Source organism: Oncorhynchus mykiss, chromosome 17 (genome assembly GCF_057628025.1).
Source record: "Oncorhynchus mykiss isolate SJ-2025 chromosome 17, ASM5762802v1, whole genome shotgun sequence".
Lineage (NCBI taxonomy): Eukaryota > Metazoa > Chordata > Actinopteri > Salmoniformes > Salmonidae > Oncorhynchus > Oncorhynchus mykiss.
Genome location: NC_143038.1, coordinates 52,938,554 through 52,961,948, shown reverse-complemented (window position 1 = coordinate 52,961,948; position 23,395 = coordinate 52,938,554). Strand labels below are relative to the sequence as shown.

General features: G+C 39.9%; 1 protein-coding gene across 2 annotated transcripts in view; it reads left to right on the top strand.

Annotated features, from left to right (window-relative positions):
• LOC110494485 (protein FAM107B) overlaps nucleotides 1-21,262 on the top strand; it is a 52,280-nt gene extending 31,018 nt beyond the window's left edge. For both annotated transcript variants that reach the window (XM_036950542.2, XM_021569592.3), the window contains 3 exons: nucleotides 5,931-6,159; nucleotides 18,627-18,789; nucleotides 18,897-21,262. In XM_036950542.2, coding sequence (XP_036806437.1) covers nucleotides 5,931-6,159; nucleotides 18,627-18,789; nucleotides 18,897-19,010 — 506 coding nt within the window. In that variant the 3' untranslated portion in view covers nucleotides 19,011-21,262. The remainder of the gene's footprint in view (nucleotides 1-5,930; nucleotides 6,160-18,626; nucleotides 18,790-18,896) is intronic.
• The last annotated feature ends 2,133 nt before the right edge of the window (nucleotides 21,263-23,395 follow it).

Sequence of the window (23,395 nt, the reverse complement as noted above, 5' to 3'; positions counted from 1 at the left end):
CTGTCGGGCTGTATCACCGCCTGGTACGGCAACTGCTCCGCCCACAACCGTAAGGCTCTCCAGAGGGTAGTGAGGTCTGCACAACGCATCACCGGGGGCAAACTACCTGCCCTCCAGGACACCTACACCACCCGATGTCACAGGAAGGCCATAAAGATCATCAAGGACTACAACCACCCGAGCCACTGCCTGTTCACCCCGCTATCATCCAGAAGGCAAGGTCAGTACAGGTGCATCAAAGCTGGGACCGAGAGACTGAAAAACAGCTTCTATCTCAAGGCCATCAGACTGTTAAATAGCCACCACTAACATTGAGTGGCTGCTGCCAACACACTGACTCAACTCCAGACACTTTAATAATGGGAATTGATGTAAAATATATCACTAGCCACTTTAAACAATGCTACTTAATATAATGTTTACATACCCTACATTATTAATCTCATATGTCTACGTATATACTGTACTCTATATCATCTACTGCATCTTTATGTAATACATGTATCACTAGCCACTTTAAACTATGCCACTTTGTTTACATACTCATCTCATATGTATATACTGTACTCGATACCATCTACTGCATCGTGCCTATGCCATTCTGTACCATCACTCATTCATATATCTTTATGCACATATTCTTTATCCCTTTACACTTGTGTGTATAAGGTAGTAGTTTTGGAAATGTTAGTTAGATTACTCGTTGGTTATTACTGCATTGTCGGAACTAGAAGCACAAGCATTTCGCTACACTCGCATTAACATCTGCTAACCATGTGTATGTGACAAATAAAATTTGATTTGATTTGAGTTACACATGGAATGAACAAAACATACAGTCAATAATACAGTAGAAAAAAAGAAAACAAGGTCTATATACAGTGAGAGCAAATAAGGTCAACTAAGGGAGTTATAAGGCAATAAATTGGCCTTGGTGGCGAAGTAATTACAATATGGCAATTAAACACTGGAATGGTAGATGTGCAACAGATGGATGTTTAAGAAGAGATACTGTGGTGCAAAAGGAGCAAAATAAATAAATACAGTATGGGAATGAGGTAGATAGATGGGCTATATACAGATTGGCTATGAACAGGTGCAGTGATCTGTGAGCTGCTCTGACAGCTGGTTCTTAAAGCTAGTGAGGGAGATGGGAATCTCCGGCTTCAGTGATTTTTGCAGTTCGTTCCAGTCAGTGGCAGCAGAGAACTGGAAGGAAAGATGACCAAAGGAGGAATTGGCTTTGGGGGTGACCAGTGAGATATACCTGCTGGAGTGTGTGCTACGAGTGGGTGCTGCTATGGTGACAAGGGAGCTGAGATAGGGCGGGGCTTTACCTAGCAGAGACTTGTAGATAACCTGTAGCCAGTGGGTTTGGCGACGAGTATGAAACGAGGGCCAGCCAACGAGAGCATACAGGTCGCAGTGGTGGGTAGTATATGGGGCTTTGGTGACAAAACGGATGGCACTGTGATAGACTACATCCAGTAGTGTTGGAGGCTATTTTATAGATGACATCACCGAAGTCAAGGATCGGTAGGATGGTCAGTTTTACGAGGGTATGTTTGGCAGCATGAGTGAAGGAAGCTTTGTTGCGAAATAGGAAGCCAATTCTAGATTTAATTTTTGATTGGAGATGCTTAATGTGAGTCTGGAAGGAGAGTTTACAGTCTAGCCAGACACCTAGGTATTTGTAGTTGTCCACGTATTCTAAGTCAGAGCCGTCCAGAGTAGTGATGCTGGTTGGGCGGGCAGGTGCCTGCAATGATCGGTTGAATAGCATGCATTTAGTTTTTATTCACGTTTAAGAGCAGTTGGAGGCCACGGAAGGAGAGTTGTATGGCATTGAAGCTCATCTGGAGGTTAGTTAACGCAGTGTCCAAAGAAGGGCCAGAAGTATACAGAATGGTGTCGTCTGCGTAGAGGTGGATCAGAGAATCACCAGCAGCAAGAGCAACATCATTGATATACAGTAGAGAGAGAAAAGAGTCGGCCAGAGAATTGAACCCTGTGGCACACCCATAGAGACTGCCAGAGGTCCGGACAAAATGTCCTCCAATTTGACACACTGAACTCTATCTGAGAAGTAGTTGGTGAACCAGGCGAGGCGGTAATGATATAATTTAGGAGCCTGAGCGTGGCTGAGGTGCACCCTTGACCAGCTCGGAAACCAGATTGCATTGTGGAGAAGGTACGGTGGGATTCGAAATGGTCTGTGATCTGTTTGTTAACTTGGCTTAAGAATATTTTTGAAAGTCAGAGCAGGATGGATATAGGTCTGTAACAGTTTGAAGAGGGGGATGACAGCGGTAGCATTCCAATCTTCGGGGATCTCTGACGATATGAAAGAGAGGTTGAACAGGCTAGTAATAGGTGTTTCAACAGTTTTGCCGGATAATTTTAGAAAGACAGGGTCCAGTTTGTCTAGCCCAGCTGATTTGTAGGGATCCTTAGGTGCTCTTATTCTCCACGGACTTTACAGTGTACCAACACTTTTTGGAATTAGTGCTACAGGATGCAAATTTCTGTTTGAAAAAGCTAGCCTTAGCTTTCCTAACTGACTGTGTATATTGGTTCCTGGCTTCCCTGAAAAGTTGCATATCGCAGGGGGTATTCGATGCTAATGCAGAATGCCACAGAATGTTTTTGTGCTGGTCAAGGGCAGTTAAGTCTGGGGTGAACCAAGGGCTATATCTGTTCTTAGTTCTATGATTTTTGAATGGGGCATGCTTATTAATTTATGTTGGTGAGGAAAGCACTTTTAAAGAGCAACCAGGCATTCTCTACTGACGGGATGAGGTGAATATCCTTCCAGGATACCCGGGCCAGGTCGATTAGAAAGTCCTGCTCGCTGAAGTGTTTTCATTTGTGTGAGATTGAGGGCATCTAGCTTAGATTGTAGGACGGCCGGGGTGTTAAGCATATCCCAGTTTAGGTCACCTAACAGTATGAACTGATAAATGACTATTGTAGCTTGAAACAGCTGGAATATGGAATATCTACATAGGCGTACAGAGGCCCATTATCAGCAACCATCACTCCTGTGTTCCAATGGCACGTTGTGTTAGCTAAGCCAAGTTTATCATTTTAAAAGGTGAATTGATCATTAGAAAACCCTTTTGCAATTAAGTTAGCACAGCTGAAAAACTGTTGTCCTGATTAAAGAAGCAATAAAACTGGCCTTCTTTAGACGAGTCAAGTATCTGGAGCATCAGCATTTGTGGGTTCGATTACAGGCTAAAAATGTCCAGAAACAAAGCACTTTCTTCTGGAACTCATTTGTCTATTCTTGTTCTGAGAAATTAAAGCTATTCCATGCGAAAAATTACCAAGAAACTGAAGATCTCGTGCAACGCTGTGTACTACTACCTTCACAGAACAGCGCAAACTGTCTCTAACCAGAAAAGAAAGAGGAGTGGGAGGCCCCAGTGCACAACTGTCTAGTTTGAGAAACAGACGCCTCATAAGTCCTCAACTGGCAGCTTCATTAAATAGTACCCGCAAAACACCAGTCTCAATGTCAACATGTGACGAGGCGACTCTGGGATGCTGGCCGCCTTGGCAGAGTTGCAAAGAAAAAGCCATATCTCAGACTCGCCAATAAAACGAAAATATTAAGATGGGCAAAAGAACACAGATACTGGACAGAGGAACTCTTCCTAGAAGGCCAGCATCCCGGAGTCGCCTCTTCACTGTTGATGTTGAGACTGGTGTTTTGTGGGTACAATTTAATGAAGCTGCCAGTTGAGGACTGGCAGTTTGTAAGTAAGCAATTCGAATACGAATACGCACGTGACAAATAATATTTGATTTGATTTGAACCTTTTTAGCTAACCCTTTTCTAACCCTAACATAACTCCTGAACTTAACCCTAACCTTAACCCCTAGCCTAGCTAACGTTAGCCAGAATTTGTAACATATTGTACATTCAGCAACATATAATAAAAATTGTAATTCGTAACATATCATACGAAATGGGTCTTCGACAAACACAAATGAATACATACCATACGAAATGTAACATATCTTACTAAATAGAGTGTCCCGGAATTACGTATGTAATAATACGAAATTCTCTGAGACCAGATTGTTGTTGCTGGTCAAAACGCATGCACAGGAAAACAAGACCAGCACAATATGTTACACATACAGATGTGAATGTACACCCAAACAGTACAATACATACTCTCAGCATGCATGTTCATTAGTATGTCCTGTAAGTGTTACAGTATAGCCATAGAGAGGCTATGAGTAGTAGTGATTGTGTAGGGATCCAGCAGAGAGCTGCAGCACAGTAAGCTGCTTTAGACATCGCTACTGATTTAGAAACCTCTCCCTCCATTTACCTCCAAGGCATTAGAAGGCATCTGTGATTACAGTGAGTCTGCATTGCTGGACCAGCGCTCATAAAAAAAACAATTACCCTGGGCTTCTCTTTCTCTCTCTCTCTCTCCCGTTCTATTTCTTTCTATGTGTCCCTCCCTTTCTGTTGCTCACTTTCTTTTATGACCTTTTTATCCTGTCTCTCTCCGTTCCCCTGTCTCTTTCATTGTAATACTTCTGTTATCTCCAGCTCTCTGTGTATTGCTCTCTTTCTTTTGATTACTTTCTCTTTCATTTCCTCCTCTGTATTGCTTTCTCTCTTTCTATTACTTTCTATCTTTCCCTCTCTATGAATTGTGTTCTCCCTGTGCTCTCCCTAATGCCCTATTAATCCTCAGACAAATGACACAGCCTGGATCACATGTTTCTGCTGTTGTTCCTTCAGAGTTATTGAAAGTTACTGCACAGTACATGGCTAAAAAGCTATAATTTTACTGTAGTTGTCAATCTGCTGTTAGTGGCATTCTGTCAGAATGAGAATGAGGCAGATAAACAAAATGGCCCAACTAGCATTTCAAGCAAAGGCCTAAATTCAATTACATGTATTTGCTAATGCAACACAGGAACCAGATGTATTTTTCTATCTAAAATGTGTTGATGTGTTTGTTACTGTTTCCAATGCCCAAATCATCTCCTGTTGGCTCCAGCCTATCAACAACCTGTCACTAGCACTGATTGGGAAGAGCTGGGACAAGAAAACCACAGCTCATTTCATTTTTCTGAAATATTAAGTAGCAGAGATGTATCTGATTGCACTTGAGAAAGAGTCATTGTTCTGAGCTGGCCTGCTTGCGTATGACATCTGATCTCTCTCCAGAACACTCTAGTACAGATCAGGTGCCTCTTAATCTGTCTGTTCTGATGGAACAAACCCACTGAAATATGGAAAATACAATGGGAAAATACAATGGGCTGGGACATTTGGTACAGACATTATGAAACCATGTCTATGCTTGAATGTATGTTCTGATGGGACCATTCACATCCTAACGACGGAACCAACATTCTATGAATGATCCTATCACTTCCATTGAGAGTGCTGCGGCATGACTAAATCCCATGCACGTCACAGATGTCACTGAGGGAATCAGTGGTAGTTGCCCCACCTTTATGGAGTACCTAATAATTGACACAGAAAGTTAAAGTTCGGTGAACATGACATTTCCAAAGGGGGTTGCTTGCGTGTATGGTTTACAGTGAGCAAAGAAGGTGTATCCTAGTGTGTCAGCATCTCAACCCACAGCAGAGAGGGGAAAGGGGATATGGAATTTCCTCTAGCTCTAAAGAACACAAACGGAGCCAAGTGCCTGGTGGCTCACCTGCCCTTGCTCAGCTGCTGCCCGGCTACTGTGTGAAAATGAGCAGGATCCAGAGATTTCCCTATGATGGGACTTTGGAACCTCTGATATGGGCACCTTCCTGTTACCTTCAGTCACGCCTCAATTTCTAGGATACGTTTCCACTGTTTGTTTCTTAATCACTAACACTGGTGTCTTTCTCTGTCCATTTCTCCTGTCCCACCCTCTCTCCTCCTCTCTGTCATTCAGCGTCAGCCTATGCGGACCTGCAGTGGGAGCAGCAGCCCAGGCAGGATGGGAGCCACCCACCTCAGGACTACCCTCTCAGGGATCAGCCCCCCGTGGCTGGCTATGTCCCCCAGCCAGATTACATGGAGGGAGATGATGATCTCATCAAGCCCAAAAAGCTCCTTAATCCAGTGAAAGCCTCCAAAAGCCACCAGGAGCTCCACCGAGAGCTGCTCATGAGCCAGAAACGGTACAACTCCCACCCAACAGAGTCCCATACAAGATCTAAAACTAACAGCTGATTTAGCTTATTATCCAGCAATCTAGCTATTGGTATGATTTCAACACTTACACTGTGCTTGTTTGCATGTTTATGCATCTGTGTGTGCACACAGACAGTCAACCTGACACGTCATTCAGAATTCTCAGCCAAGCCCTCTGTAATGTCACATATACTTATATTATATCACAGATGGTGGATATTTCCGACTGTAATTCCCAATTATAGATTCATATGATATGATATTTTAGGCACATACCCATATCATGGCATTACGTAAATAAAGAAATACAGGATTTCCTGTGATCACTGTACATGCCTCAACATGTATGGATTTACATAAAAGGAGAAGTACATTCTAAAACATAAACATTAGTCATGAAAGGTCAGATGACAAAGGTGTAATCTAACTTCTCATTTATATAAGCCAAAGGTTTAAAAGGCTTAAAAAGGGTCATAATGATCTAAACAAAGTGTGATCGTAGGCAGCATTCCCATTTACCCTCTCTCTTACACTGCCCCTCTAAAATGCTTTCTGAAAGTGGTATTGGTCATCCACTCACAACATAAGCTAGTAAGTACACTTAAAAGTTCCAGAAATATTTAGCTAGCTACTGCAGCACTGGAAGTAAGAGGACTGTTCAAAGCAGCAGATGCCTCCCTTTAAACTAAGGAAGCAGGATATTTTCAGCATGCCAGGTTTGGGTATGGGGGATGGAAGGGGAAAAACACCCCCTATTTAAAATGTCTCAAATAGGAATTTTAAATGGGCTACAAAGAATCAGCTCTGTTTGGAGTTTGGTATGAAGAAAAACATGCCAGCATTTAGAAAAAATGTGCAAGTTCATCACATGTCCAGCTGTGATTGCAATAGTGGTGGGGTGAACAGAAAAGTGTGGTTCAACTTTATACTGCTGCTAAGCTATGGCAAAACAAACCAGTGATCATATATAGTTCATATTTGTGTTAACACCCAACGTTTTAACCAATCCTAGACTCAGTTGTTATTCTTTTACCCCTACGAATATGAAAAAAAATGCCATTCTAAATAAATACTGCACAGACAGTGTATGGCATATCAAATAGCAACTACCCAAACAGCAGTTTTTTCTCTCCATTGAAGCCTGTCGTCTGTCTCTCTTGATCAACATCTCTTTAATTAGCAGGCCCATTAGAAGCCAGTTGTTGCTAGGTGACAGCCCACCACGATCCTGTCCCTATCACTGAGTTGTTGGGATCTGGGCAAATCCCCATGGCTCCAGTACTCCAACCCTCCATGAAGTGACAGTGGGAACTCAGACCCTTAAGAGAGTGGGCAACAGAGGACCGTTTATGCCCCTCCAGCCCTGCTGTTTCACTGCCATTGAAGAGTAGGCCCATAGAAAACCAGGCTCTGGAAGTAAAAATGACATTCTGCTAGTGTTCTTCTTGTTTGTGTCATTATGCAGTCGGATTTCTCTTTATAATCATGGTTTTCAGTGATCATAAACATGAATCCTAATATTCTCCAATACGCAAGAAAAATGTCATTGTAGAATGCCTTAGAATGCCACAGAATGTCAAAGATTGCCATTGCGCGGAATCCCAATTTCCAGGAATATGGAATGCAGACAAATATCTCCCTTATCTACTCTTAACTTCCCTTTCTGTAATCTCTCTACAGTACGATAATTTCCCGACTTATCTGTGTGGTGTGTCTGACCTGTATCTGAACTTGTTTACTCTGTAGCATTGGTCAGTTAATCAGTCAGGCGCTAAATAGGTTATAATAACAATATCCTACAGAAGAGCCAGACCAATCAGTCATAACCCACTAGTCTACTAATAAATAATTCATTGTGAAGCAAATCTGGTAGAAAAGGACATGCATGTCATGTCGGCTGTCTGTCTATCTTCTAGTAATATGACTCTTATCGAATATATCCACATCCTAGTATTGATCTGACAGAGAGAAAGTCACAGTACACGAAAACCTGGAGTGTAATTAGTGTGAGAAATGGGAAGAATATAAAACATAAATGTTAATAGATAAATATAGCAGAACATTCAAGTCTAATTTACAGTATCCAATATCTTCCCACATAACAAATACTACAGTTTACTATAGAATACTATAGTACTTCATTTAGAATTCTATAGAGTTCTGTAGTAAAACTGTAGTACACCGTAGAATCCTATACTCCACACTGTAGTATCCCTCAAACATGTAGTGCATACTACAGACTTTTGTAGTATACTGTAGTGTACTATACTACACACTCTAGTATCCCTCGATCATGTAGTGCTGCTTACTTTAGAATTTTGTAGTATACTGTAGAATACTTTATTACACGCTGTAGTATCCCTCGATTGTGTGGTGCTTACTATATCATTTAGTAGTATACTGGAGAATACTATACACTGTAGTATCCCTATACTACACGTTGTAGTATCCCCCTCGATTGTGTAGTGCTTAATATAGAATGTTTTAGTATACTGTAGAATACTATACTACACACTGTGGTATCCCTTGATCACGTAGTGCTTACTTTAGAATGTTTTGATCGATTGGACTGCTAGCCAGCTTTACTGCTAGCTGCTAGCCAGAGGTGGTTACATGTACTTAAGTACATTCTTGGAGGATCTAATACTTTTCTAGTTACTCTCTGTGGGCTGCACTTGCACTCTTACTCAAGTAATTTCTGAAGGAAGTAACTTACTTTTTACTCCGTTCGTTACATTTTACCATATCACTTCAGTTACAGTGCCTTGCGAAAGTATTCGGCCCCCTTGAACTTTACGACCTTTTGCCACATTTCAGGCTTCAAACATAAAGATATAAAACTGTATTTGTTTGTGAAGAATCAACAACAAGTGGGACACAATCATGAAGTGGAACGACATTTATTGGATATTTCAAACTTTTTTAACAAATCAAAAACTGAAAAATTTGGCGTGCAAAATTATTCAGCCCCCTTAAGTTAATACTTTGTAGCGCCACCTTTTGCTGCGATTACAGCTGTAAGTCGCTTGGGGTATGTCTCTATCAGTTTTGCACATCGAGAGACTGAATTTTTTTCCCATTCCTCCTTGCAAAACAGCTCGAGCTCAGTGAGGTTGGATGGAGAGCATTTGTGAACAGCAGTTTTCAGTTCTTTCCACAGATTCTCGATTGGATTCAGGTCTGGACTTTGACTTGGCCATTCTAACACCTGGATATGTTTATTTTTGAACCATTCCATTGTAGATTTTGCTTTATGTTTTGGATCATTGTCTTGTTGGAAGACAAATCTCCGTCCCAGTCTCAGGTCTTTTGCAGACTACATCAGGTTTTCTTCCAGAATGGTCCTGTATTTGGCTCCATCCATCTTCCCATCAATTTTAACCATTTTCCCTGTCCCTGCTGAAGAAAAGCAGGCCCAAACCATGATGCTGCCACCACCATGTTTGACAGTGGGGATGGTGTGTTCAGGGTGATGAGCTGTGTTGCTTTTACGCCAAACATAACGTTTTGCATTGTTGCCAAAAAGTGCAATTTTGGTTTCATCTGACCAGAGCACCTTCTTCCACATGTTTGGTGTGTCTCCCAGGTGGCTTGTGGCAAACTTTAAACGACACTTTTTATGGATATCTTTAAGAAATTGCTTTTTTCTTGCCACTCTTCCATAAAGGCCAGAATGGTGCAATATACGACTGATTGTTGTCCTATGGACAGAGTCTCCCACCTCAGCTGTAGATCTCTGCAGTTCATCCAGAGTGATCATGGGCCTCTTGGCTGCATCTCTGATCAGTCTTCTCCTTGTATGAGCTGAAAGTTTAGAGGGACGGCCAGGTCTTGGTAGATTTGCAGTGGTCTGATACTCCTTCCATTTCAATATTATCGCTTGCACAGTGCTCCTTGGGATGTTTAAAGTTTGGGAAATCTTTTTGTATCCAAATCCGGCTTTAAACTTCTTCACAACAGTATCTCGGACCTGCCTGGTGTGTTCCTTGTTCTTCATGATGCTCTCTGCGCTTTTAATGGACCTCTGAGACTATCACAGTGCAGGTGCATTCATACGGAGACTTGATTACACACAGGTGGATTGTATTTATCATCATTAGTCATTTAGGTCAACATTGGATCATTCAGAGATCCTCACTGAACTTCTGGAGAGAGTTTGCTGCACTGAAAGTAAAGGGGCTGAATAATTTTGCACGGCCAATTTTTCAGTTTTTGATTTGTTAAAAAAGTTTGAAATATTCAATAAAGGTCGTTCCACTTCATGATTGTGTCCCACTTGTTGTTGATTCTTCACAAAAAAATACAGTTTTATATCTTTACGTTTGAAACCTGAAATGTGGCAAAAGGTCGCAAAGTTCAAGGGTCCGAATACTTTCGCAAGGCACTGTATATAGATTTATATTATGATATAGTCGCTGCCGGATGAAAACCTTGTAACTTCAAATTTTGTGATTTACATTAATATTATTTTTTACATGAATCGATACCATTGGTTCCCCTTTATGTCTTTATTAACGTTTCACGACACCTTGACCATTCAAAATAGTCCATTGGCTTTCAAAGTTGTCTGTCAAACCCCGTATCTCAACCACGGCTCTTGAAGTGAAGTGCACGTCTTCACTATTGAGGAGATTTTTGTTCGTAGGTTCTTAGCCAGATGCGATCAGAGGTAAGTTTCACTTTATTACCTTCGCCTTTGTAATATTATATATTTTTGGAGAAAGATAAATATTTCTCAAATAAACTAAAGAAAAATATAAACGCAACTTGAAACAATTTCTAAGATTTTACTCAGTTACACTTCATGTAAGTAAATCAGAGATTTTAAATAAATTAGGCCCTAATCTATGGATTTCACATGACTGGGAATACAGATATGCTGGTCACAGATACCTTAAAAAAGGGGCATGGATCAGAAAAGCAGTCAGTAGCTGGTGTGAAAACCATTTGCCTCATGCAGCGCAACACATCTCTTTCGAAAAGATTTGATCAGGTTGTTGATTGTGGCCTGTGGAATGTTGTCCCGTGGAATGTTGTCCCATTCCTCTTCAGTGGCTGTGCGAAGTTGCTAGATATTGGCAGGAACTGGAACACGCTGTCATGCACATCGATCCAGAGCATTCCAAACATGCTCAATGGGTGAAATGTCTAAGTATGCAAGCCATGGAAGAACTGGGACATTTTCAGCTTCCAGGAATTGTATACTGATCCTTGTGACATGGGGCGGTGCAAACATGAGGAGATGGTGGCGGATGAATGGCACGGCAATGGTCCTCAGGATCTCGTCACGGTATCTCTGTGCATTAAAATTTCCATCGATAAAATGCAATTGTGTTCGTTGTCCGTAGCTTTTGCCTGCCCATACCATAACCCCACTGCCACCATGTGGCACTGTTCACAAGGTTGATATCAGCAAACTGCTCGCCTACACGATGCCATGCACACTATCTACCATCTGCCCGGTACAGTTGAAACCGTGATTCATCTGTGAAGAGCACACTTTACTTGACCACTGAAGTCGGTTACGATGCCAAACTGCAGTCAGGTCAAGACCCTGGTGAGGACGACAAGCATGCAGATGAGTTTCCCTGAGTCCGTTCCTGACAGTTTGTGCAGAAATTCTTCAGTTGTGCAAATCCATAGTTTCATCAGCTGTCCGGGTGGCTGGTCAGACAATCCCGCAGGTGAAAAAGCCGGATGTGGAGGTCCTGGGCTGGCGTGGTTACACGTGGTCTGTAGTTGTGAGGCCGGTTGGACGTACTGCCAAATTATGATTATTTATTTATTACTTACATGATTCTTATCGGAATTCCTACCTTGATGTTTATTCCATGCTGAAAGGTGTCTGATTTGCAGACTAGTAACATGATTGATAGTGACATTTCAATATTGTTATTTGACTGTTTTATCACTTACCTGATCCTCTTGATATTTCCTTCTGAGTTAAAAAATAATTAAACATCACACTTGGTGTAAATCTTTTTAGTATGCATTCACCATCACATGTACTAGAAATTATAGTGAAATTAATTTTCATTCATGTTATTCATTTACCTTTTTATGAAATTGAGCACATTGATAGATATTAAGTCAACATTGAATAGGACCGTAGTTTAAACTGTACAACCTACACACACGCATTCAGAGGTAAGCTGGCAGGGTGTCATGCTTTCAATTAAGCATCTACATGTATCTGCTGGGCTTGGGTTGGCACTGCTTCTAGTGCTAAGAGGGGTATGGCTATGAGAGTCAAAGCCCAGAACAGGCCATCTGTGTTGGGCACCATGACAGAGAGAGAGCCCTTACAGCGCTGGGAGATCAGCCACACCACTGTGATGGGAGTGCAGGTCATCAACTTGAACCGTCTTTCTCACTCTTACTGAGTGGTCTCCATTTTCTCTGATTGCTGTTTCGCTACCTCTCTCGTTCACTCTCTCACTCTAGATAAGTATTTTTTGTGTCATTGAGCATTGATGTCTGAGGTGGTAGATGTAAGATGAAAGAGGGAAAAAAGCATGGACCACAACACAGAAAAAACACATTTGTTTCAAATGCCAATGCCGTTTACAATGCTGAGTAGTAAGAAAGGACTGTCTATTGATTTTAGAGCAGTGAGAAGGTATAGAGGAGTCAGAAGTCCCAGAGTATGTTATGAATAGGCCTATGGATGACAGCAACCAGAAAGTCATATAGTGGACTCAAATATCAGCCCTTTCACTGTGCTATTCTTGTCCTGTGCTTGGCGATCAAACTATACCTTCTACAGATGTTCTGGTAGTGTGTTTCTTTCATAAACTATCTACAGTACACAGGCTACTGCTATAATGTATGTATGTGTGTGTGTGTGTGTGTGTGTGTGTGTGTGTGTGTGTGTGTGTGTGTGTGTGTGTGTGTGTGTGTGTGTGTGTGTGTGTGTGTGTGTGTGTGTGTGTGTGTACACCGCTCTGACTTATTTGATGAGACAAAATTAACAAAAACACTAATCACACCTCAATAGCAGCCCTCCCTCTCTCTACCAAACAAAAAATATGGTGACTGCACCTCCCTAAGGGGGCCAAAGGCACTACATGAATTGAATTAGCAGTCTCAAAGAGGAGAGGTGAGAGGAGGGTTACAAAGAGAGCTCAACACTTTCTATCTTATCCTGAGTATAATGGCATTTCACTCTGAAGAGGTCTGATGTGAGATATTGGGGGGAGATATTGAATTAATTATTGATGAGTTTTAGAGGCCATATGCTGTGATTGAATAAACTCAAAGTTGATTAACAATTGAGAAAGATGGTTTTCTTCCTTTCGGATAAAACAAAACAAGGGTCCCACCACCAAACCTCAGCGGTGTGCTTCCTGCTGTCTTTTTCTGTCTAATAAGAAAACAGGATCCTAATTAATCTGGCATCACCATAGAGATTCAGAGACAAACACCGGTCTGTGGCTCACAAGTCCCGTAGCCCTTGTTAGGACTACAGGAGCATTTATGAGCAGGGAAATAAGCTTTACTTCTATGCAATTGTTATTTGCTAAAATGCAACATAATCCTTTTGCATTATATTTTTGTCATATTAATATAATTGAATCCTGAAAAAAAATCAATGGGTGAGCAGTGGTGTGTATTTATGGATGTCAAGGGGAGCCAGGTTTCCCAAAAAATTTGACCAAGAAAAAAACATTTTAAAAAACATACACAATAATTTTTTTGATCTCTCTGAGTTTGATAAATGTCCTTCAAATCGCAAGAGGCTGAATATACAGTATCTCACCGGAGAAAGCATCCGAACTAACAAAACAGTGCCCTCTCTGTCTCAGTATGTGTAGCCCATCTAGCTGACGCCGTCAGGTCAAAAAGGGTATGACACTGTTGTCAGCAAGCATTTGGCCTCTCTTGATAACAAAATATATCAAATATAGCCAATCAGTGTTGAGCTAAACTGAGTGAGCTCAGCTGTGAATAGTCCTGGCACACCAAAAAAAAAGGGAAGCCAGTTTGGATTTGGCTTCACACCAATCACATTACATCTGAAGCCAAATGTCATTGACAGAAAAAAACTTGAATTGTTGCGTCTCGTTGTGTTGCTGTCCTCAGGTGGCTAGCTAGCTAGCTAAAATCGGCCTTTTCTTAAATTAGACAGGAATATATATATAGGGATTTGGACTTGTGGTTTTACCTAATTCTCCATAGTAGCATCTACATGTGATTTATAACGCAGATTCTGATCAAACCATTAATTCATACATTGTGCCCCTGGCCAGAGAGGATGGAAGTGCAACATGTGGTTAGATGTACTAGGCTAATGTTACCTAGCTGGGCTGGCGCATCGTTGCCCATGAAAGGCAGTTAGGCTAGCGAGCAAGCATAGGAAAACAAAAACTAAAAGTATATACTGTGTGACCGAGTTATAGACCATTTAGCAGTGGTGTAAAGTACTTAATTAAGTTAAAATACTTTAAAGTACCACTTAAGTAGTTTTTTGGGGTATTTGTACTTTACTTTAATATTTATATTTTTGACCATTTTTACTATTACTTCACTACATTTCGAAATAAAATAATGTACTTTAACTCCATTCCTTTTCCCTGACACCCAAAAGTACTCATTACATTTTCAATGCTTGGCAGGACAGGAAAATGGTCAAATTCATGGAACTAATCAAGAGAACATCCCTGGTCATTCGTATTGCCTCTGATATGGCGTACTCACTAAACACAAATGCTTAGTTTGTAAATGATGTCTGAGTGTTGGGGTGTTCCCCTGGCTATCTGGTTTGCTTAATAAGGAATTTGTAATGATTTATACTTTTACTTTGACTTTTGACACTTATTTTAGCAATTACATTTACTTTTGATACTTAAGTATATTTAAAACCAGATACTTTTAGACTTTTACTCAAGTAGTATTTTACTGGGTCACTTTTACTTGAGTCATTTTCTATTAAGATATCTTTACTTTTACTTAAGTATAACAATTGGATACTTTTTCCACCACTGCCGTTTAGGGAACATAAAAGAGGAGGATGGTGTATGTGTTTCTCTACAAGTAGGCTGAGTCAACATGTTTTTTCTTTGCGCACACACACACACACACACACACACACACACACACACACACACACACACACACACATACACACAGAAATCAGTAACATGGACAGCCACATCATATTTAGCTTACGTTGATTGGAGTAAATCGTTATTGATATCTTTTAGTTGTAACTGTATTAGACTAAGCATAGGTGATTAGATGATGTTGAAACGTTGTAATGGTGCTGGAAGAGTGGCGGCAGCTCCTGTTTTCTTTGCAACTTGTGGTAACTCTGTGGTTCTAAATCAATAGTTATTTAGTGGTCTGAAAATGTCAGAAACATTAACTTGCTCTACCATGCTGTATGTCACGTAACTGTTTGTAGACTTCACCGGACAGATGTTGAATTTATTCTGCTCACTGTGTCTTCTTATTGTCTCAGCCATAGGCCTATACAGTTGAAGTCGGGAGTTAACATACACATATGTTGGAGTCATTAAAACTAGTTTTTCAACCAATCCACAAAATTCTTGTTAACTTCTTAAGCTATAGGGGGCAGCATTTTCACTTTTGGATAAATAGCATGCCCAATTTCAACCTCCTGCTACTCATGCCAAGAATATAAGATATGCATATTATTAGTATATTTGGATAGAAAACACTCTGACGTTTCTAAAACTGTTTGAATCATATCTGTGAGTATAACGTAACTTATGTAGCAGGCCCTGAAGACTAACCGTTCAGATTTTTTGTTTTTGAGGTCTCTGTCTGTTCAGTGAGTTCTCATTGGGAAACTATATTTCTTAGGAACTTGTTTTCAGTTCCTACCGCTTCCACTGGATGTCACCAGTTTTTGGAATTTGGTTGAGGTTATTCCTTTGAGCAATGAAGAAGTACGGCCATCTAGGAACTGCGTAACACTGTTGATAGTTGCGCAAAACTTGAAAAGTAGCTTGATTTGTTGTCTTCCTGTATTGAACACAGATAGACCTGTCTTCAATTTGATTGATTATTAACATTTAAAAATACCTAAAGTTGTATTACAAAAGTAGTTTGAAATGTTTTGGCAAAGTTTACAGACAAAATTTGAAATATTTTGTAGTGACATTGCGCAACTAGGCAGGGTAGCTGGTTAGAGCGTTGGACTAGTAACCGGAAGGTTGCAAGTTCAAATCCCCAAGCTGACAAGGTACAAATATGTCGTTCTGCCCCTGAACAGTCAGTTAACCCACTGTTCCTAGGCCATCATTGAAAATAAGAATTTGTTCTTAACTGACTTGCCTAATTAAATAAAGGAAAAATAAATAAACATTTGGAAGCTGTTTTTTTCTGGATCAAACGCGCCAAATAAATTGACATTTCGGATATATATGGACGGAATTAATCGAACAAAAGGACCAATTGTGACGTTTATGGGACATATTGGAGTGCCAACAAAAGAAGCTCGTCAAAGGTAAGGCATGTTTTATATCTTATTTCGTCGTTTTGTGTAGTGCCTGAAGGGTTGCAATATGCAAAAAAAAGCTACCCTCTTTGTTTACTGTTGTGCTATCATCAGATAATAGCTTCTTATGCTTTCAGCGAAAAGCCTTTTTAAAATCTGACATGTTGGCTGGATTCACAACGAGTGTAGCTTTAATTTAGTATCTTACTGTATATGTGTGATTTAATGAAAGTTTGATTTTTATATAATTTTATTTGAATTTGACGCTCTGCATTTCCCCTGGCTTTTGGTCAAATGGGACGCAAGCTTCCCCTATACCATAAAAAGTTAACAAACTACAGTTTTGGCAAGTCGGTTAGGGCATCTACTTTGTGCATGACACAAGTAATTTTTCCAACAATTGTTTACAGACAGATTATTTAACTTACAATTCACTATCACAATTCCAGTGGGTCAGAAGTTTACATACACTAAGTTGACTGTGCCTTTAAAGAAAACTCCATAAAATGATGTCATGGCTTTAGAAGCTTCTGATAGGCTAATTGACATAATTTGATTCAATTGGAGGTGTACCTGTGGATGTATTTCAAGGCCTATTTGCTTGACATGATGAGAAAAATGAAAGAAATCAGCCAAGACCTCAGAAAAAAATTGTAGACCTTCACAAGTCTGGTTCATCATTGGGAACAATTTCCAAACGCCTGAAGGTACCACGTTCATCTGTACAAACAATAGTACGCAAGTATAAACACCATGGGACCACGCAGCTGTCATATCGCTCAGGAAGGAGATGCATTCGGTCTCCTAGAGATGAACGTACTTTGGTGCGAAAAGTGCAAATAAATCCCAGAACAACAGCAAAGGACCTTGTGAAGATGCTGGGGGAAACAGGTACAAAAGTATCTACAGTAAAACTAGTCCTATATCGACATAACCTGAAAGGCCGCTCAGCAAGAAAGAAGCCACTCTTCCAAAACCGCCATAAAAAAGCCAGACTAAGGTTTGCAACTGCACATGGGGACAAAGATCGTACTTTTTGGAGAAATGTCCTCTGGTCTGATGAAACAAAAATAGAACTGGGGGAGGCTTGCAAGCCGAAGAACACCATCCCAACTGTGAAGCACGGGGGTGGCAGCATCATGTTGTGGGGGTGCTTTGCTGCAGTAGGGACTGGTGCACTTCACAAAATAGATGGCTTCATGAGGAAGGAAAATGATGTGGATATATTGAAGCAACATTTCAAGACATCGGTCAGGAAGTTAAAGCTTGGTCGCAAATGAGTCTTCCAAATGGACAATGACCCCAAAAATACTTCCAAAGTTGTGGAAAAATGGCTTAAGGACAACAAAGTCAAGGTATTGGAGTGGCCATCACAAAGCCCTGACCTCAATCCCGTAGAAAATTCACCCAAATTTTTGTGGGAAGCTTGTGGATGGCTACCCAAAATGTTTGACCCAAGTTAAACAATTTAAAGGCATTGCTACCAAATACTAATTGAGTGTATGTAAACTTCTGACCCACTGGGAATGTGATGAAAGAAATAAAAGCTGAAATAAATCATTCTCTCTACTATTTTTCTGACTTTTCACATTCTTAAAATAAAGTGGTGATCTAATTTACCTAAAACAGGGGATTTTTACTAGGATTAAATGTCAGGAATTGTGAAAAACTGAGTTTACATGTATTTGGCTAAGGTATATGTAAACTTCCGATTTCAACTGTATATCAGGTTGTCAAGCAATATTAACTAACACGACACAGCAACCAACGCAATTATCACTACACATAGGTTATAATATGGATTTTTCCCCCCAGTGATTTTACCCACACACCACTGCTTTGGGTGAGGAAAGGATATTGTTTGAGAGAGCAAAATCAGAACATAGCATTTAGCGTAATTAGAGTTCCCTCTGCTGGAGACAAGAGGAAAACACTGAAGTTAAATTAAAATGCAGATGACCTTAGTAAATACCTTCTCTCTCGGTCTCTCAGGAGTGGCGGTGTTGGGATGGAGTCTAAGCCGGAGCTGCAGCGTGTCTTGGAGGCCAGGAAGAGGGAACAGATCATCAAGCAGAGGAAGGAGGAAGATGACGCCAGAAAGAAGATCTCCCCTCTGGAACAAGAGCTCCTCAAGAGGAAGGAGAAGCTAGAAGAGGTAGGAGAGATCATCAATCGGTCAATACAATTATATTGCTATAGAGCTTTTTACAATTTAATCTAATCGAAATTGATTGAATAAACTCCCTTTTGTTTCTGATTCAGCTGGAGAAGGAGCAGGGAAAAAAAGAGGAGACCGTGAGAGCCCCAGAGTTTGTCAAGGTCAAGGAGAACTTGAGACGGACGTCCTTTCACAATAATGGAGAGAAAGAGGTGTAAGGGACAAAACGGTCCAAGTATACCGTTGAGTTTGAATCTTCTGGAGTTTGTACACTTGTGTGTATTATGCGCGTGAGTGGACACAGAACAGCTGTGTTGTGTTGCTCTGACTGCACAACTCAAGACAACAGCAAGGAACTTCTACCTACAAGGACTGGTCGGCAAGCCATGACACAATGCCTTCACTAACCCACTCAGAGCAGAGACACAGCGGGAGAGACAGAGAAGGAAGGTTGACTCTGCAATGGGCTACTGTTACAGGGATAGTTCAAACTGTATCTGTGATATCTCAATCCAGAGTAACTGACATGAGAGTGAGTGTTAGGGTCAAAAAGGACAACCTGTACTCGGGGGTAGATGTAACATAGTAAACGTAATTCCGGGACACGCCAAATAGTATGATATGTTTCATTTCGTATGGTATCAATTAGTTTGTGGATGAATTTGTACAATATGTTAAGAATTTGCTGAACATATGATATGATACGAATATGATACGAATTCCAATTTGTTCTCGCTAACGTTAGCTAAGTGGCTAGCGTTAACTAAGCTAACGGTTAGGGTTAAGGGTTAAGGATAGGAGTTAGGTTAAAGGGTTTGGGTTAGGGGAAGGGTTAGCTAACATGCTAAGCAGTTGCAAAGTAGCTAAAAGGTAGTAAATAGCTGCAAAGTTGTTAATTAGCTAAAATGCTAAATGTTGCCCGTGATGAGATTTGAATACACAACCTTTGGGTTGCTAGACATTCGTGTTATAGGCCTACTCATGCATCACGACCAATCACCCTACTTTTGCTTTTACCTTAAGTAACCTTCTGTCTTATGTAACCATACCAAACATAACATATCATACAAGTGTCAAATTTACGTTTACTATGTTACTTCTAGTCTATAAGACCAGGCTGAAGAAGAGGGGAGAAGCTATTCACTAGTGGATGTAGTGTTCCGTACTGCAATGACTAGAAACAAGGACACGTAAGATGTTAAGAGATAAAGCCAAAGTTGGTTGTTTTTCTCAAGTGTGTCACAAAGCAGTGGTTACTTTTCATCTTAGGCTGTGTATATCAAATAGTAATTCTCTAGGTTACCGTATAAGAAGCACACTGTACCTGCACACACAATCAGTACAGATTGTTAATAACAGTAAACAATCAAATGTTCCTCCTACTAATGGCATTTATGTATCTGCAATTCAAGGTCACATGTCTCAATGTGAAATCTCTCACTGAGAAAGCACCTATCTCTAACAGTGCCTTCCTACCTCTAGCTGCATGTCATCCTAATCAAAAAGTTCAAACCAAGGAACGCTATCTTTATGAAATGGTGGTGCGTGTATCGCTTATACCAACGGTATACTATCAAACCACATGATCTGAGGAATCAGATAAGAGTATTTGTACAGTATGTAGGTGAGTGTGAGTGGTTGTGTGAATGCATGTTGAAGACACAAGAGACTGACAGATATGGCGGTACTTTGTAGCTCAGTTGGTAGAGCATGGCGCTTGTAACGCCAGGGTAGTTTAATTCCTGAGACCACCCATACGTACAATGTATGTGTGTGTGAGATTGTATAAAAGAATCTGCTAAATGGCAGACTAAATGACAGATTTTTCTCTAACCCTATTTCACCGTTTTGTTGTAAGATATACATGTTTTGAAAAGGGATATTTATGTTTTGTGCTTAAGGTCTGAGACCAGGTAGATATTCTCACATTTGTAATTGTATCACAGCGCTTTTTAAATAGTATTATGTAGCGATACAAAATAAAATGCAATCATTTGAATCTTATTTCCATAAGGCACTTTAGAACATTGAAATTATGTATCTGAACATTTATTTTACCAATCAATTATGCATGTCATTTTTTAAATGTCTTTAATATGTTTTTATCCTGATTGCATATAGATGGCCATTTGTATTTTGGTGTTTTTTGCACCAAATATTGTTATACTTGTATGAAATATCTGCCTTTACTGACTCCTGAAGCCACTTAAGATGTTTAATATTACAAAACTGTACATGTTATAAACATGAATACATTCTCTCATTTCTTTTTCAGTCTCTTCATTGCATAGAAGCATGAATATATTAATGTATGAATATTTCAATAGCTTTCACAATGACAGAATGATTGTTATGAATAACAAAGGTTTGTACTTCAAATTACTATGGTACATGTTTGAGAAGAGAGGTACAAAGAGCTGGACAAAATTGTATTCCTTTCTAAGAAAATAAATAAAGGACAAACACTGCATTGATAGTTGCACTGTGACCTTTCATTTGGTCTGATAATGTCTGGATCATTCCACAAAAATAGTGGCTTTCCTGTCGCTCGCCTTAACCACCTGGAAAATCACTTAAAAAGGTCAGATAATAACACAAAATATGTATTTTTGTTTTAATTTTAGTGTATTATTGTCAATAAAACATATGTAAGACAGTTACATTGCAAAACATTATTGTATACATCGTAGAACAGGGTTTCCCAAGCTCGGTCCTGGGCCCCGCCTGGGTGTACGTTTGTTTTGGTTTTTGCCCCAGCACTACACAGATGATTAAAATAATCCAAGCTTGATCATTCTTTGGTTATTTGAATCAGCTCTGTAGTGATAGGGCAAAAACCAAAACGTACACCCAGGTGGGGCCCCAGGACAGAGTTTGGTAAACCCTGTCGTAGAACACGGTCAGTATCATGAAAATGGTCATGAGTCGTGGTTTAGTGACATATTATTGAGTTAAAATATATTGTTTTATGTCATAATACAATATATGTCATAATACAAAGGAAAATATTACAGTTATTTAGTAGATTACCTGAAAAACTAAAAGATCAACTACATTTTGTAAATAATTTACAGGGAATAGTTGTCCCTCAAATTCATGCCACTGGTGTTACACCCATTATAAAAACAGCCATTTAAATAAAAAATAACATCCTTTCCAACTAATTCCTGGGTCAAAGGTTCATTGGAGTTGGGGCTGTTATGAAAAGCACACGGTGAGTCTGCACTCTCTCTTCATATGTTAGCAACTTGATTATTAATTTGGTAATTCCATGAGAAGCATTAAGATGTGTCACTGGTGTTACACAGTTTATACTAAAGGGAACAGGAAATTTGATTAAACGAATTTATCAAATCACATGATTAAGACATTTATTTACAATTTAAGGACTGTGGTTTGAACAACTGTGGCCGCCATCTTAGATATTATATATTTTCTGCAGATTTGTCACTGGTGTTACTGTTCCTGCTGGATGTAATATAATAGTCTGAAGATACTGCCAATGGTGCTATTATAGAAAAATGTGTTTTGTTTAAAGTAAATTATTACTAATAAAAAAAAATCTATATTATCAATGACCTTTTCTGTCTTAATTATATATGCAAAGTAAATAGTCAAATTACTTTCTGGAAAGCCTGAATTGTCATTAGAATATACAGTAGGTAACACAAGGCAACACAATCATTTTTAAAATGTAATGTAGTAAAAATATAAAAATGCATTAAGATTTCATTTCTGTTGATTAAGGGGCTAATTATTATCTAAATCAAAATAAATCTATAATAATAGAACAACCCGTCTAGACTCATCGATTGTTTATTGAATGATTGAATGATTTTCGGCTTGTCACCAAAAGCATTCACAAACTTCTACAGATGCACAATCTAGAGCATCCTGTCGGGCTGTATCACCGCCTGGTACGGCAACTGCTCCGCCCACAACAGTAAGGAACTCCAGAGGGTAGTGCGGTCTGCACAACGCATCACGGGGGCAAACTACCTGCCCTCCAGGACACCTACACCACCCGATGTCACAGGAAGGCCATAAAGATCATCAAGGACAACAACCACCCGAGCCACTGCCTGTTCACCCGCTATCATCCAGAAGGCGAGGTCAGTACAGGTGCATCAAAGCTGGGACCGAGAGACTGAAAAACAGCTTCTATCTCAAGGCCATCAGACTGTTAAACAGCCACCACTAACATTGAGTGGCTGCTGCCAACACACTGACTCAACTCCAGCCACTTTAATAATGGGAATTGATGTAAAATATATCACTAGCAACTTTAAACAATGCTATTTAATATAATGTTTACATACCCTACATTATTTATCTCATATGTATAGTATATACTGTACTCTATATCATCTACTGCATCTTTATGTAATACATGTATCACTAGCCACTTTAAACTATGCCACTTTGTTTACATACTCATCTCATATGTATATACTGTACTCGATACCATCTACTGCATCGTGCCTATGCCATTCTGTACCATCACTCATTCATATATCTTTATGTACATATTCTTTATCCCTTTACACTTGTGTGTATAAGGTAGTAGTTTTGGAATTGTTAGCTAGATTACTCGTTGGTTATT